The sequence below is a fragment of the Macaca thibetana genome, chromosome 19 (assembly GCF_024542745.1).
Source record: "Macaca thibetana thibetana isolate TM-01 chromosome 19, ASM2454274v1, whole genome shotgun sequence".
Taxonomy (NCBI): Eukaryota; Metazoa; Chordata; class Mammalia; order Primates; family Cercopithecidae; genus Macaca; species Macaca thibetana.
This window is the reverse complement of record NC_065596.1, coordinates 50,994,337-51,012,046: the sequence shown is the minus strand read 5'-3', so window position 1 is coordinate 51,012,046 and position 17,710 is coordinate 50,994,337. Positions and strand designations below refer to the sequence as shown.

Here is a 17,710-nt window from a genome sequence, read left to right as displayed (position 1 = left end):
TCCTGGCCAAAATGCACACCCGCAGAACCCGAACCTCCTCTAAAGAATAAGCAATCACCCCTTCTTCCTGCCCTCTCTCTGTCATGTGTTCAGTGAGTCACTCAAACAGCTGCCAGGGGTTACCTGGGGGAGCAAGAAACACGAGATCCCGACCAGGGCTCCAGGAAAAATGACCTGCGTAAACTTCTGAAAACTTAAAGACTTTCCCTTTTCTTCACCCATTGCTTGTTTTCCTTTTTTTTAAGAGGGAGCAAATCTCACTCTAATTTCACTAGCATTAAAGGTTGACATTTTTTATATGTGAATTCACAAATCTACCATAAATGATTCACAGGATCTTTCTTCCTTTGCCCTTCCCCGACGAACCGCCACATTTTGGAACTGCGTTGGCTGACATTAAGCAAAGCGCTTTCTCAGCAATTATTTGGAAAGGAGAGATGGCAACTACAAGAATTTCTCTCGAGGACCAGAGGAGTTACCCCTACTGCCCACTTCCAAATGGCCAGGTCTCACGGAAGACAGCAGGGCCTCCTCCCCTGTCCAGGCACTGCCATCCACCTGAAGCTCTCAAGTCCTGGTCAGGTATCTATTGGAATCTCTGGCATTCCTGCAGCACACTCCATTGTTGGTCTAGAACAGGTATTGACTGCCCTGGAAAATACTGATCTTAAGGACAACTGCTATGTGATCAGAAAACTCAAGAGACTGGTTGCCTCCCAGTCTGACTTGTGAGCTTAGACGGCCACCAAGGAGATTCCGGCTCAAGAACCCAAATTGTCACCTGAAGTCGAAGCCACTCATTTCCCTAAAGGCCAAGTTCTGATAAGGAACACTTCCCCCAGCCTCCTGAACAGGTGAGACCCTCTGCGAGGGTGCCAGCAGGCCTGGCAGGTGCTTTTGCTCATCTGGGTCTCTCTTTCTCTATTTCTCAGGCCAGAGCTGTGTCACCCCCCATGGGCTCCAAGTGCATTCATTACAGAAGGTGGACATCACACCATGAGGTGCGGCCACCGGAGATTCCTCTGGGACTCTTGGCAAAGAATCCCCGGTGCTGTGACATGCAGGGAGTCAGGGACAGGGTCCCTAGTACACTGATCTGGCGTGCCCTGAAAACAGTGTCCCAGCTCAAAAACGTGTTGCTTTCTTCCTTTTCATGAATTCTAATATTCAAGCCTTTTTTCCTCCTGCTAATTTTAGAAGTCCTGCTATTCTTTGGGAAGAGAATGGTGTGAAAATCAAGCATAGTATCCAAAAATAAAAGAGTAGATCTGTTTCAGGGTTTGCAGCATATTTCACTGAAAAGCAACTCCAGATATGCCACTTTCTATCTAGTTTTTAATACATTTTCCAATTCCTGCAGAATATTTTAGCTTCAGAAAAAGCAAGAACGAACTTCCTAAACTATGACTTTTTTTTTTTTTTTTTTTTTTGAGGCTGAAAGGGGCACCCAGAATGGTGTTTAAACCATGACTGGGGGCCTTTTCAGAATGTGATGCCAGATTATCGCTCTCTGGCTGGGACTCTGCAGTACACTTTGTGGGACCACACGGAGATGGATCTGAAGTAGGATGGATGGATTCTCTAGGTCCTGAGGACCTAGAGCGTGTTCCAGTTAGGCGAGAGGCCAGAGGAGATGCATAGCTTACTCTGGGCATCTTGATGGTGGACCTCATGGCATGTCTTTCAAGCTTCCCATCTTCATCTTTTAAAAAACCTGGTTATCTAAGGAATGAAGGTTCAGACCCACCAGAACTGTAGAAGGACATCGGATCCTGGTCGGCAGGGTCCCACTCCAGTTCTTCGGGGTCTGAGACTCTCTGGAAGAGCCAAGACTGCGGGCCGGGAAGTGGAGAACAGACATGGGGCGCCAGCGGATACCTGAAGACCCCAGCCTGCGCCTCCTCGCCAGCCAGGGAAGCCAGAGATTTTTAACAAAAAGTTAGAACTCTGTGTCAAGCCCTTCAAGCAAACAATAAATATTACTTCTGTTCATAATCGGACTTCTCTCCAGCATCGTCTTTGAATGTTGAACCTTTTTCAATTAATTAAAAACTATGCACTGCAGAGTGCATATTTTATCAGCCCTCAGCTGCTTAAGTGTCTAGAAAAGACCAAGCAGTTTTTCTTTCTTTCTTCCTTTCTTTTTTCTTTTTTTCTTTCTTTTTTTTTTTTTTTTTTTTTTTTTTTACAGGCAACCCAGAGCAAGTACTTGCAAGGGTCATATCTTTTTAATTATCTTTTCTCTCTTTGATTAATTATTCCGTCTGACAATAGCGTGTTTCTAATGCTATTCACCTGCCTTTGATGATTGACAACTTTTCTGTCTGATTCAGAGCAAACAGCTGCTGCCACAATCTCCTAGCAACCCGGGTGTGATGGATGAGCCCCCAAGATGGATGGCTGCAATAAATCATGTCTCCAGCCATAAAACTGAGAAAAGGGGATAAGAAGAAAAGCGAGCAAAAAACAAAACAAGGTTTCTTCCCATGAGTGCACTCAGTTCCTTACCAATTATACCTGAAATGGACTTTGCACCTATTAATAGCAAAGTTTTTCTAATCAGTAAAAATGGGATGATGGCATTGGTATCAAAGGTGTTTACAATTGTTCCCGCAAATTGGCACTTGTACTCCAATTACCTCCAACACTGCCCAAGTGCAAGGGCAGATGATCAAAGTTTTGCCCTCTTCCACGAAGTCTCAGCAAGGAACAACATCACCTTTGTACCTTTGGCAACTATTCCAGGCACCAACAAAGAATACAAATCTGATTCTACCCAATTTTTGGCAGCAGCTGGACAACACCAAAAGTAAATTCTAAGTCATGCTGTGTGCAGTGCAAAGTGTTAAGCTGCGAATAAAGTTATTTCAAAATAAACACACACACACACACACACACACACACACGTTGCCTGGAGCTGATGAGTGAATCAGTACCACTTCCATTTCTTTCCTGTTAATGGCAGTTGCAGGCATTTTACATGTCAGGGAAAAGTTTGTCCCAGAAGCGGCAAGATGGGCACGTTCAGCCCTTCCACAAATTCTAGATTCTCAATTCTTTAGGTAGAAAAACTCTTCTGGTCTAACTTTCTATCCCATCATCCTTAAAAATGAATGTCCACACTGTAAGTCATACAACAAGCCTTTGATTTCATTAGCAACCCCAAATAAAGTCACATATTTAATAGAATCCCTGCCAATTAAATTTGCACTATCGGGGCTCTTCCAGTGGTGGAGACCCAGCAGGAAGGCCTGGTGAGTTTCTCTTTTCCTTTTTCCACCAGGGAAGCAGGCGTCAAGGCCTCTTGCGGCAGAATAGGTGGAAAGGCCAGAGCTTCAAGGAATCCTCAGGCAGCTGGGGGCTGTGTCAGTGAATCAGGCTGCGTCCCTGAGTACTTCCAGTAGGTGGGGGTGTCCTGGTGCACACAGCTCAAGGGTGCAAACCCAGAAGCGATTAACTGGCAGGGCCTGGAAACAGCTGTCCACATCAGGACTGGTGGGGGTCTGCTGGGGCCCTGCGGAGGGGACAGAGCTCAGGCACAAAGGGGAAGAGGCTGCTGGGAGCCGGGCAGGGAGCCGCAAACGATTATTTTTTATCTGAAATATTCCTGAGACGTGGAAGTCTTTACGTTTTACTTCATTCTCACACTACTAACCAAGCCAACCAAAAGATTTTTTAATAGTTATATTGTGCTAAGCTTTTCAGATACAGTGTTTTTTTTCTTTTCTTTTCTTTTTTTTCTTTTCTTTTTTTTTTTTTTAGCATGACATGGAGTTTTAAAAAAATCAGACAAGGGTTCTGGCTTCAGCAACTGCAGCTCTGTTTATATTTTAATGTTTTGTACGTGACTGCTTCTGTGGGGGAAGAAAGAGAAAGAAGGAGAGAGAAACTTGCCTGTGAGCTTTAGTGTAAATCACAGATACTTCATTTTTCTCTGTGTCCTTGGAAATTATTCAAAATTAAAGCCTGCCTCCCTCCACCTTTTCTCCTTCCTTCCTTCCTTCCTTCCCTTCCTTCCTTCCTTCCTTCCTTCCTTCCTTCCTTCCTTCTTTCCTTCCTTCCTTCCTCCCTCCCTCCTTCCTTCCTTCTTTTTTTCTTTCTTTCTTTTTTCAGTGGGGGAGTCTTCTCTATTGCACATGGGAGGGTTTGTGTCTGGTCAGCTGCAATGAGAAGGCAAGGCCAATCGATAGAAACACACACACAGGCCCCCACCCTGTCCCAGCTTGTCCGACTCTCAAGTTACAGGTTTACACGGCAAGTCTAAATAATATTCAAAATGATAAATGGTACCCGAAGCCCGGCATCCACCATCAATCTTTTTTTAAGGAACATCCATCTTCAATAACGCACGTTTGAATCATGTGAAGTCAGGAGCCCTGAGATTCATTTATACCACTCTTTGCAAGCCAGGGTGGCTTGAATGATACCTGTCAACCCTTTTCTTTTTTTTTTTTTTTTTTCTCTCCCCTTGACTAATAGGGGAAACAAGGCAGGGAAAAGAGAAAAGGAACGAGAAAGGGGAAAAAGAAGTCAGAAGAGCGTCAAAGGCTGAACAGTGTGGTTTAGCAGATAATATGAACGAACATAACCTCTCCCGTACCTCTGCCAATCTCGCGCCCGCCACGCCACACACCCAGCCATCCAGAAGCAGGCTGTACCCCCTCTCCCCTGCCCAGCCTCTTTCCTCCCTTTCCCTCTCGCCAAATCAGCAGAGCTCCCTCCTGCAAGCCACAGGGTACACTACCAAGAGGAGGAGGACACAGCCTCACATGGACCTGGGCTTTCCTCCCCTCCCTGAAGTCTGGCTGGGGCCCATATGATAAATGACATATGTCATTCTGTCAGGAGGGAAGGGTGGGTCAGTGATGTATGACTCTGCTGAAAAGGAAATCGACTGTTTGGCATGGTGCAGGCTCTTCTCCACCAGGATTTAGTTTCAGAACTCTGAAATGAATTCTCCGACGTTTCAAGTGCATACTTAGGGCAGGGTGATGGGAGGCCTGGGAAATCGTACTCCATCCTCCCGCTGCCCTTCCCATGGCAAAAAGCAAAAAAAAAAAAAAAAAAAAAAAGGAAAAAAAGAAAGAAAATAGGCGTTCTGTTGCTGGATACCTGCAAAAGGCCACGCACGTGTCGAAGTCCCTAGCTGTCGCAACACCGTGGGTTATTAAAAAAATGTGACTTAAAAAAAAAAAAGAAAGAAAGAAAAGAAATTAAGTGGAGTTAGGTTAGCCCTTTTATTTATTTATTTTTTAATGGCAAAGGGCTGACACAAAAGCAAGATAAAAATTAGCATGTTTGAAGTAATCGTCCCGCAGCTTGACATCTGCATAGTAAATTTTAAAGGAAAAAAATGTGTCAGACAGCCATGAGCCGCCTCGCCCTCCCCCTTTCATTAGCTCACTGCCAGGGTGGCACTGCTGAACCTCATTATGGCGAGAGGATTTATGAAGCTGAACCCAATGGCAAAGAAAAGGCATCTGTCAATAATTGTAGGGAGCTGCACTCACAGCTTTGAAATCTCATTAAGTATGCAGTTATCAGGCATAAAGATCAAAAACATTACTCAACTCCGACAGAATCTTATGGAGGAACATTAATTAGCAACAGGCCTACAGTACAAAAAAAAAAAAAAAAAAAAAAAACCACAGACTTCCTCTCACACCTGCCCAACCCACAAACCTAAAGCAACACTCCCCCTCCCGCCTGAAAAAAAATAATTCCCAGCATCTGAAACTGATCAAGAACATGAAACAAGAGAGACGCACACAGAAAAGGGGAAAGGGAGGGAAGGGGTGGGCGGCGGGCAGGGAGGAGGGGAGAGGGAGGGCGGGGAAATTCAGTTGAGAAAGCCTTGGCGGTGAGGAGAGAAAAGGAAGAAGCTGTCAAACTTGAGAAGGATGTCAGTGCGGGCCCTGATTACTGGGGCCTATGGAGTTCTCAGACCTTTTATCATCCTCACCATCAAAACCAGCCTGGGAGTCACTGCCGGGAGGACTGGGGGCTGCAAGTCTGCAGCCCGGGCCCAGGGCCCAGAGCCCAGGACCCTCTCCTCCAGCCCCTGCTTACCTGGCAGGCAGGAGGCTGCAGGGCCAAGACCCAGGAGGTAGGCCCCGGTTTCCCCAGCCAGTCTGCACCCAGCCGGCTAAAGCTGGCAGCAAGACTCGCCTTCACAGGCTCTGGATATAGGCCAGGCAACCACTGTGTTCACCTTCCATCTCTCAACCGCTGTAACACACCTTTTTCTTCCTCCAAAGAGACTGCAGCATCCCCTTCTCACACATGCACCCTCTGTTATTTGAGTCCTGTGTGCAATCCCTTACTGAAAAATACAATATAGATGGGGGAAGGCACGTGGAAACTGCCAAGCTGACCCTGAATCCCGAGGCCTCCAGACCTCTGTAACACACTTGGGACAAGGTGCAGCTCATTATGGGTGTCCAGGAGATCCACACACCAGTTTGACTCTAGGATCCCCAGGAAGTTAAAATTAAATGACAAGTTACCTGCCCCACCAAGATGCATCAGCAAAGAGTAATGTACATAATGTACATGTGTTTCGGAAACATCCCACAAGTATTGCACACTTGGGGTCTCAGGCAAACTTCCCTGATGTCCTGTGGTGGTCTGGATCCAGGGTAGATGAACAGAGGCCTGATGGCATGGAAGTACGTCTCAAATACCATTCAGGTTTCAGTCCAAGAGGCAACATCAGCCACCCCCGGACATGGCATGCAACAGTGAGGCACCATCTGTAGCTCCCCCCCCATGAAAGGTGTAGGAAAATAATAAAGTAGATATTCTGCATTTTATTTCCCTTATTGCACTGTTATAGAAAGGTGGCCTTCTCTGCTTACCTGCTAGCATGCTCGCTCGCTCTCTCGCTCGCGCTCTCTCTCTCTCTCTCACACACACACACACACACACACACACACACACACAGCACTTCCCACAATCCCACACCATAAGAAACCCTACAGAACAGCTCCTTTGATCTGAATCCTCTGCTAGCATTCTTTAGCTCCTCACTCACTCCTAAGCCACATTCTTCCCTGGTTCCACGGCTACTTCTGAAGTGTTTACCTCTCTGGTCTACTCAGAAGACAATGGTCACCTTTTCATAATTAGCCACATCTTTAAGAAAACCGGTATGAAGATTCCTAGGCAACCAGCCTGGAGATCCCTCCAAACCAAGGCCCATCTTTTCCAATAAATGCTTCTCCTTTAGAATATCAATGAACACAGCTCGAATAAACTGTCACCTATGACCAAAAATAGTCAGGAACACTTGTCTATAAACCAGACTTGATGAGAAGGCATTTTAGCAGGAGTATTACAATAAGGTGTTTATATTTTTTATGTGCTTACCATATTACCTTTATTATGTGTAACATCAAAGTGATTATAGCAATTACATCTAACAGAATTAATTACAGAACTTCCCATCATTCCAGGATACATAATGCATTAGAGGTAAGCCAAAGAAAGAAAACATCTTGATTGTAGTAACTATTGTTGGGGTATATTTTCTCCAGCAGCAATGCCACACCAACGGCAGCTTTCAGAGCAATGGAAACTGACAGGTTTAACAGGGAAAAAGCTGTATTTTCTTAAAATTGAGCTCACGCTTTTTGCTTAATAGTACGTTGGTGATAGTGGACATATAAAATCAATTTAATTTTTTAAGTGTAAATCTTTGAAAAGTGCTGGTTAATCCACCCAACCAATGTTACTACATAAAGGAGAAAGCACATGGGTGAAAGACTTACAAGTCTTTACGTATGCAAAATAAATTCACTCAAGGCTTCATTAATATTAATTTAAATTCAAAACCCATTTACATTAAATTGTTCATTAAAAATTGCCTATTTTATGCAACATGCATTTCTCAAAGAACTCAGAGGAAACTGAATACATAGGACTAGATTTAATGATGGGAATGGAAAATCAAAAGTAAATGAATTGGAGTCATTTCACGTATATTACCAAACAGCCCTTTGCTCTCCATTAAGGATGGGTTCCACTTTGGGGAACAAATATATATTCTGAATATTGTGTCTTCTACTGCTATAAACTTGTAAGCATGACCTCTGGCCTACCACAGAGGAAAAAGAAGAAAAATAAGAGAAACTGGTGGAAGGGAGAGGGCAGCCAATCCAAAACTGGGCTTGGAATAATGCAGGGAGGGTTTGCCTTCGGATCATACCTGGATTCACAGTGCATTGAGAGTTAGGCTTGCATTTTTAAAAATGTACATAAGTTAGCATCTGCCAGTGCCCCTCTTGATCTAGAACTAACAGTGTCTCTCTCCCCTATACTCTACCCTTTACATTCCTTTATTCCCTTAGCCAGGTGAACAGGAACATGAAGACAAGGAGTTGGTAAGTTCCCTGTGCTCTCCCTCCTGACAACAATCTGAACCTACCCTGTTTCCCCAACAGCTGTTCTGGATGAAGAAAACACAGTCATAATTAATAACATGTGTCCTGACAGTATGAATTAATAATTTATCATTAAGCCCAAACAAATTTAAATTATTCTTCAAGAGCCACACCTTTGCATATCTGACAAAATAAGGTAAGGAGATGGTTAAAATGTCCAGGTAACGTGACCTTCAGTGAACCACTCGCCCCCGCCCCCCTGACTGTATCTCTTGGACTATTCTTGTTGAAATGCTAAAATAATTTACAGAATTGAAAGTAATTAAACCCAAGAATCGAAATGCTGATCAAACTAAGTGCATGTGCTAGAAATGTCTTCTTTTTTAAATGGGGCTTATAAAATATTCAATATTTGGTCAAGGACACTATGTAATCTTTCTAATAAAGATTCCTAAACCTAGAGTATGACAGTTGTTCAGGCAAGTGGTCATAAGAAGATTATGTTCTATTACTGTCTTTTTTTTTTTTTTTAAACTTCCAAAAATGCATAGCGTTATTCTGGTCACAAACAGTGACCTGAATTTTTAAGTCCATGTCTAAACGTAAATTTCTATAAATGGTGAAAAATTAAGAAAAGCTACCAAGTCTACGTCTCCAGTCCTTACAATTCAGTCTTTTTTTTTTTTTAAAGAAAATCAAGAAACGGGAAAAATATTGATAGCCATTGTTTAGTGGGATTTAAAAATTTAATGACTAACTGCAAATACTGGAAACTGGAATTAATCTGTCTGGATTTTTTTAAAAAGGCTTACAGACATTTAAATGCATGTATCGGGACACTTTATCAACCTAACATAAAATTGTCATCTTATCTTATTATATGACTATTTTATGCACGTGTCAAAGAATTTAAAAATGACTGCCTGTCTATTGAGTCTAATTACAACTGCACATTATCTGTCTGGATGTACCAGTCCATATCATTGTTACTAAATACAATATATTGTATTCACCTTTCATTTGTAACTTCAGACAGAGAAACCACAATTTAGAGCATAACTAAAACACAGACACACAGACACACACACAGAGTGAACACCTGCAAGGGTTTGGGATACGGGATACCACTGTTCCCTTCTGTCCTTTTCCCCTCCATGGGTTTTGAGGGTAGTGCTACAGGGCTGTGACAAAGCAGCTGATTTGAAAGACCCATCTACCTACCTGGGCTGGACACTAACACAGAAGGGTAGACACACACACCCTACTTTATTTCATTTTTATTAATTTTTTTACGACACGACCAAAGCTATTTTTACCCTCTGCCCAGTGACAAGCAGGGATGAAAATGGGGCAGGAGGAAAGCCTTACAAACTGCACTTGGAATAACTGTGAACTGCTGCCACTCTTGGATTAAACATGGCTGTGTGCACCAGGACCGGGCACTTCCGACTCCTTTCCTCTCTGCCTCCCTGCCCGCCTGCCTGCCGCAGCCCTAGCCCCAGCCTGACTCTGGCAGGACACGTGTGAAAGAGAAAGCACCACAAGAGGTCCAGGCACTCTGCCCTCAAGAAGGTAGATCCTTTCTCTTTCCAGAAATCCCAGGAGTGGAGGGCGGGGGGTAAAGGAATGGTTTTAATTCTCTCAACTCACCTGGGTTTCACGGCATTTCCCACGGCCCTGAGCAGTCACCTTTCATTCTAATCACTCGACAAAACAATCTTTAGCAAAAAGAGGGGAAAAGGCAGACGTGTGAGGCAATTTAGGGAATCGCTGCTGAGGCATCAGTTATTGACTATCTGGCTCCTGTTTATGAGCGTGCTCAAGGCAAAACTGAGAACAAAATGACAACATCAACAGCTCACAATCAAGTGTGGCCCTGGAGAGCACTGAAGCCCTAACTGACAGCTGTCAAGATAATGGGGACACTGCAGCTGATTCTGGAAGGTTCTCTTCCCCAAGTGGACGTCCAGGGGAATAGCCTTGCCTCCCACCTCCTTTGTTTTTCTCCTTCGTCTTCTTGGTTTTCCTTTTTAGAATTTGCATTGTTGCTCTCATTTCGTAGGAAATGGGGGAAGAAAAATCATAGAACGGTCAAAATCAGTCCCTCTGCCACCTTGCTACAGAGTAGAATACCTGTCCAAGGAGAAATACATGGCAGATCTGAGAGGAAATAAATTCCCAAAGCTAAGGCCGAAATGCCCTTCTGAATGCTCCATGTGCTTCCGAGAGAGAAGGGAAAAGCTCCTCCCCAGAGCTGCCCGATGTGTGGACCAGACTTAGGAAGGTGTCATCTGGACATCACCAGGTGGGCCACCTCTTAGGCATGCCCATGTCTACTGGCAACATGAAACCCCCTTCTGCCTGTTCCAGGGGGATCCACAGTGTTCTGTGACGCCAGCAGACCCTAGGGGGTCCAAGTCACTTTCACAAAAGTCAGGATGCTTGAAGATGTACCCTCGCCTTGTTTTTACCACCTAAGAACTCCATAGAACATTACCCCCTTTCAAGGAACACAGCTCGCTGGCAAGTTGTGGTGCGATGGTTTCTTTTTTATTTTCTTTTTGGAAGCATAAGAAATGGTCTTTTACGATTTCACATTTGCCTCCAGAAAATTAATATAACTAAGTAAAATATCTGCTATTAAGTATTACACTAAAATTTTTCTGGCATTTTCAGAAATGTTTTTGAAAAACCACTCTGAAGAGGAGAAAGTCATGCTTTAAGCAAGGGATAATGGTCATTTTGCCTGAAGGACACTGTCCTTCCCTAACCCCACTCCTCTGAGCTTCTAAAGGCAGCAACATCTGTCCAGCACAAACGCACAGCCCCTGGAAATTACAGGTCTCAAGGAAGCAAACTCCCGCCCAGGTTTCTCTTTGGCAGGTAAAGAAACCTCTCTTTCTCTTTGAGAAAAGACACTAAGCCATGCATAGTTTCTATCAAAACACCAAAAAATCCTAAAGTACAGAAATATGTATTTTCAGGGATTCTTGGAGCCTCCTTCGGCCTTCGGGAAAGCAATGATACATTGGCCTAGATATGAAGACTGTGTGTACCTGTGTGCCACGTCTGTTCGCCCTACCCAGCTCTTGGCCTTTTGTGGTTGTTATTCTACCCCAGACCATTAAAAGGGCCCTAATTCCTATGACATGATTATCCAGGTACCAAAGCCCATTTGTCACCTGCAGCAGAAAATTGAGTTAATGCACAACTAAAGGCAGCCAGGACTGTGTAATATCAACTTGATTACATCAAACTAGCTGCAAACCTAATTCTGCTGGATGACACTGCGTCGAGCTTGTCATCTCCAATCATTAAAGCTGTCAGGAATCCATCAGGTTTACAGCTAATTAGGTGAACACTAATGAAGCTGGCAAAACAACTTTTCTTTTTTTATGGCTGAGCGGACCTTTCAGTTTGGAGGGGAAAAAAAATTCTCGAGTATTCTCAAGGTTGCTGGGGACTGGATTTCCAGTTACCAATCAGCAGACATCTTTCTTTTTCCCACTCTCTCTCTCTCTCTATCAGTACAAAGCAATCAATTTGTCATCACTCCCAGTATGCCACAAAAGCTGGCATGAACCTTATAACTTGCAGCTGGGAGAACTGAAAAAGAGGAGAAAAAAAATGGGAAGTTTCTTGTCCATCCAAACAAACAAACCAACCAAAAAAACCTCTGTGCATACTTATCACCAGCCTAAATGTGGAGTTTTTTTTTTTTTTTTTTTCTCCACTCTTCTTAAATAAGCAGCTCTTCAGTCAGCCTCCACCCCCTCCTCCACATGTCCATTAGGCAGAGGCATTCTGATAAAGTAAATCCAAAACCCGAGTATGGGAAAGAAAGAAAGCACTCATGCTGCCAGCTTCTGATTGACCATTAAGCTATTGATGAATGTGCCTGTCAGGAGAGAGACAATTAAATCAAATATGAAACAAAGTCGTTTTGACGGGTCATTTTGATAGAGCAAAACCATTCTTCCATCTCCTATTAGTCCTGCAGTCAAGTTTTTTATATAATGAATTTTTCTTAACTGACCTGAGATTTCCTGGCTGGCTTTCTTTTTTAATAATAAAAAAAAAAAAGTGCAGAAAGGTTAGTGAACAGGTTGCTCTAAAAATAAATAAATAAATAAAGCCAACAGCAGGTTCCCTCCTCCTCTGATATTTTTCTGGAGGAAGCTATCAAATATGAGTCTCAGATTGGCAGGGTGCAACTGAAGAGATGAACTAGAGAGAGAGTTCTGAACCAAATGTAAAGATGTAATCACATATGGTTCATTGGATGGAGGCACACACATACCTTAAAATGTGTATCCAAAAAGGAAAGAAAAAAAAAATTTTCAAAGACTGGAAGAAGCCCAAGACATTCCTACTACTCAACTTTGTGAAGGATTCCTCCAAAGTTTCAGAGTTTATTTTGGGTAGATAAGCTCATTGCTTGAGCCTGGAATTTAAAGTAGAAGGTGGGACGGGCAAGAAGCAAGCTCCAGGAGGTTAACTAGGGAGGCGGCAAGCTCCCTACAATCACTCCTGGAATTTTCAAACTTTCTAAATTTGGGCAACACAGAGGCCAGAGAACAAAACCTGCATCCTAAGCCCCAAACCAACCCTGTTTTCTTCTGAGATTTTCTGAAGACACTGGCAGGCAAGTACATTTCTGGGAGAAGAAAGAATTATCATTCCTTCTCTGTGACCCCGTGTAAGGGGTCTGGAGTGCAGAGTGCAGCCAACGTGTGAGGTCCCCTGGCAGTGCCGGCTGGCGTGATGGAAATTATGGGCACGATGGGTACAACGCCTTCATCCAAGATGGGCACCAGCCAATGCCCTGACCCTACTCTCTGCCCTTTCCTCTAACATCAAAAGAGAAGTAAAAGAAAGGAAGAGGAAACAGAAGAAAGGAAGCCCCACTTAACCCTCCCCTTCAGGGAGCATCTGAACTCTGCACATCTGAGTGTTACTCATATCAAAATACATCACGTCCATATGTGGTCCTCTCGGCAATTCGCCCCAAATCCCAAAGTTGCACTGACAGGGCCCTCCTGACGTCACAGAGCTTGGCCTCACTATTCCAAGTGATTTATTGATGTTTATTGGGAATGAATAGATCAAAGGCAGCAGCATGACGGGCGATCAATCAGTCATCAAATCAAGGATGGCAACGGGCCAGAAACCCTTCTTCCAGGCAACATGCCCCCAACCGACATTATTGCAAAATAATGTTATGTGTGTGGTTTTTGTTTTGTTTTCAGTGATGCGTTTTCCAGAAAAGAAAAGAAAAAAAATCGGCTCAGTCTTAACAGGAGTTGACACTCCCGGTTGAAGAAAGAAAAAAAAAAAAAAAAAAAGGAGGAACAAAAAAGTACTCACACACGTCCCAGAACTAAGTGCTATGCGGAGATGAGGGTGGGAGCAGCAGTACAAGGAGGGGGTGGGGGCAAGGAAACACAAACAGGGGAGAAGGAAACGCCAGCATCTAACATGGACTTGACAGTCATCTGACAATACCCAGACCCTGTGCGCTCCGGTTTCCACCGCTGTGCCCAGTTTGGGCCCAAGAAATGAGGAATCAATCGGATTAGCACTAAGGTGGCCAAGGGGACTGGCTCGTTCACTCGCTCGCGCTCCCTGGCTCGGCGGACACCGGGCAGTCTCCCGCCGGTCGGCCGCCCGCAGGACGCGGAAGGTGTCCCGGGGAACTCAGGTGACCCCGCCCGCCCCCCACAGAAAAAGCCAGACCGGGGTTGCTTCCCATCCCCTCTGGAGCCGGAGAGCTCAGGAGGCAGGGACCTGGCGCGGCTCAGCGCGCCCAGCAAGCGGCTCCCCAAGTGGGTGCGAGAGGGAAGAGGGCAGAGCGCGGCGGGGCGTCCGGGGGGCGCCCGGTACCCGAGGCGGGCGCACGCACCCAAACAGGAGAGCTGCACCCGGAGTTACTCAGCGCGGGCAGAGGAGCGGGGCGAGGAGCGGGGTCGCGCCCGCTGGAGGCGCGGGGCGAGCGGAGGAAGAGGAGGAGAGCAGAAGGAAGGGGAAGCGGCTCGTACCTGCTGCGCGCCGGGGCGCCTGCTGCTTCCTCCTCGGCATGATGCTTCTCCGGCGACTGCCACTGCCGCCGCCGCCGCCGCCGCTGCCGGGCTGAGGACAGGGAGGGAGGGGCGGCGGGCCCGCGGGGGGGCGAGGCGGGCCTGCTCTCAGCCTCCCCCCCGGAGAGCGGCCGCCCGCAGGATGCTGCTGCGCCCAGGCTCTCCGCGTCCCCCCCGCGCCGCGCTCCGCCGCGAACCCCGAACGTGCGGAGGGAAGAAGGAGGGCGGGCGAGGGAGGCTCGGGGAGGGAGGAGCGCGGGGGGGAGGAGGAGGCAGAGGAGGAGGAGGTGGAGGAGGAGGAGGAGGAGGACCGCGCTGCCGGCGGAATGGGAAGTTTGACAAATCGCTCCAGAGGCCGGAGGAGGAGGGGGCGGGGAGGAGCGGCGGCCCTGCCCCCCCCCGCCCCGTCCCCAGACGAGGTGCTCGGGGTTCGGGGCTGGGGGGCGGGGAGAGGGGGAGAGGGCGGGCAGAGGGATGGGAGGAGGAGCGCGGGAGCGGCCCGGGCCGGTACTGCCCCGGCCCCCGCCCCCAGGCCGGGGGTCACGGCATCCGGGGGGACGCGCAGCCGCCGCCGCGGCCTGGGGCTCGGCGGTCCAGTCTTCTGCCCGCGGCGCGGCTGGAGCGGCGGCGTCGGCAACAGGCAAGCTTAAAGGAAAAGGAGATGATCGTGTCACTCGCCCGCTCGCGGGGGCGCCGCGCCCCCCCCCCCCGGCCCCAGGCCCGCCTGGGACCCCCGCCCCGCCAGCAAAAGGGGTGCCGCCCCTCCGCCTCCGCCCCGTGCGCACACGCAGGGGCGCGGCGCCAGCCCCGCCGAGCCCGTCCCGGGGCGCCCGTTACCCCCCACCCCTATTCCCACCCAGCGTTCGTCCCCGGCCACCCCCCAGTTGCCCCGCCCGGCCCGCACTCCTCTCCACCCGCGGGCTCCGGAGCCCCCAGCGCTGGCCGGGGCTGGCGCCCCCCGGGGATGCCAGAGCCCACAGGCGGGCCCCCTCCAGGGAGGAGGCGGGCGCGGGCCGGGGCGGGTGGCGGCAGCCCTCAGACCCCGCGCCACCCAGCTCCTCCCCCAGGACCCGCCGCTGCCACTTCCCCCAATTTTTTTTCCCCGGACAAACTTTCCTGGGCCCGTCCCGGGGTCGATGTGGGAGGGGGTTCCTTCAAGTTTCCTCTCCTGACTTTGGGATGATCAGGGTCTCTCCACCCAGCCCCTCGCCCCCTGGGAGCCGGGCCGCGCCCCCCATCCACGGCGCGGGCCGATCCTAGGGCGGGACGGGGGCGGGAGAAGGAAATCGGGCTCCCCTGCCCATCCCCCCCCCGGGGCTCACCCCCGAGAGCCGGGGGGGCCGCCGCGCCGTGTCCCGCGCCCGGCCTGCCGGCGCTGCTGGACTAGAGGGATTGATTATTGATTGGTGATCGGGGTCGCTGAGGCTCCGGGAGGGCCCGGCCGGCGGTCCGCGGGGAGGAGGAGCTGGCCGGGCGGCGTGGGCGGTAGGGCGACGCGGGCTCACTTACGGGCGGCGGCGAGGGCGCGGGTGGGCCGGAGCTCATGCGGGCGACCCCCGGGCGGCGGCGGCGGAGCGGGAGCCGGAGCCGGAGCGGCGCGGGCGGCGGCGCATCGATGCGCTGCGGGCTCGATTGTGTCTCCCTGGGCCAGCTCTCAGGCCGGGAATGGGGCGGCCGCGGCGGGGCCGGCTCCGGGCGCTGCCGGGCGGCGGCCGCTGGAGCGCGGGGGCGGCCTCCGGGCCCACTGTCCCAGAGGCGGCCCTGCACCCGGCCGCGCCGGCTGGGGCTCTGGCCCTCTCGTTAGCCCCGAGGCCGACAGTCCCGGCGAGGGCCGGCGCCCCGCGCTCCGGCACCGGCTGCCTGAGCGCTCCCGGAGCAGCAAACCCCAGACTTCTTCCTCCTCTCCTTTCTTCCTTTTTTTCCCCCCTTATCTTTTTCTTTTTTTAGTCTCTTTCTCCCTCTTTTTCTGACCTGTGTCCTTTTTATGTTTTCTCTGCGACTGTTCTGCAAGTTTGTTTTAAAAGTTCACAGCATGCTTTCTTTTCTTTTAGACCGGGAGACAGTGATCTCACCCACACGGTAAGATCAAAAGTCTCCGCTCGCCCAGCCTGCGGGCTTGGGCTGGGTCCAGACGTCTCCCAGGATGCAGATGCGCCGCCGCTGGCCTCCCCGGCTATAAAGCCGCTTCCAGCGCCTTCCCGCGCGCAGGAGCGCTCGGAGTTGTGGGGTGCGGACCCCAGGCGGGGCGGGGAGTCCGAGGCAGGCAGCTGCGGGACTCTGGGGCTGGCGGTCTCGGGGGCTGAGGCGCAGTGCGCGTTGGGTGCCCGCGGCCGCAGAGGCCAGAACAGCTACTCCTCCAGGCCCGGGAGACGCGGCCGTGGAGCGTGAAACGCTTCTTGCAAGCGAGGAAACGGTGAGTTGGTAGACACCGCCGGCGGCCTCACCATTCTGGTGGCTGCGCTGAGCTCCTGTCGCCTGGAGGCGGGTTGCGCTGCACGGGGTCAGCTCCCGCCGGCTCCCAGCTCACCTTCGAAGCGCCCACTTAGGCGCGCCCGGTGTGGCGTGTGCACAGCGCGGGGCGCCGCGCACGGAAGCGTGGAGTTCTCCCTGGTCGCGCTTTTCTCCTCCTTTCCATCCCCTCGCTGTTCTTGCAAACCTCTGTTCCCTCGGCCCCCTCCCCCTGCGGGCCGCGGCCTGAACTCGGGTCTCCGCGTAGCCGGCGGCCGCCGCTTGGTCGCTGCCTGGCCCTCCCCTGCTCAGGCGCCGAGCGCTGTGCGATCCGCCCTAACATCTGTCCGTCCAACCATTGGCGCATCCATCAGTGTCAATGGGCTGCACATTGCAGCGACAGCCCGCCAAGCACAACACGGGCTATGCGGAGTGCACGCCGCAACCATACTGCCATGCCGGGACACGCAAAAAGGCCCCCGGCCTGGCTTGGCACAGCCTGAATCCCTAATCTGTGTTCTTTTAGCCACATGTACCCACCCCCACTTAATATTTGGACCCCCGAACATGAATAGTTTTGCAGGCCATTCTAGGGATGGAATTGAAGGAAGAGGGGCAGTGTCGCCCGAGTCATTATTTTCCACCAGGTTTTCTCTGCCCTTCTGTGGGCTGGGTGTGGCTAGGAGAGAAGGAAGGGAGACTTCCCAAATCCGCACCAAGCACACTGCAGATCCGGAAGCTACCTGGATGCAAGGGCTTAAACCCCCTTCACCTGGCCCTAGGATGTGTTGTCGAGGTGGCTGG

The 17,710-nt window shown here is 49.7% G+C and overlaps 1 protein-coding gene across 1 annotated transcript in view; it reads right to left on the bottom strand.

The window, feature by feature from the left end:
- The window catches only part of TSHZ3 (teashirt zinc finger homeobox 3), a 75,910-nt gene extending 61,002 nt beyond the window's left edge, over positions 1 to 14,908 (bottom strand). Inside the window, exon 1 of the mRNA XM_050772631.1 lies at positions 14,420 to 14,908. Within this exon, the coding sequence (XP_050628588.1) occupies positions 14,420 to 14,459 (40 nt within the window). The 5' untranslated portion in view covers positions 14,460 to 14,908. The remainder of the gene's footprint in view (positions 1 to 14,419) is intronic.
- Between the last annotated feature and the right edge of the window lie 2,802 nt (positions 14,909 to 17,710).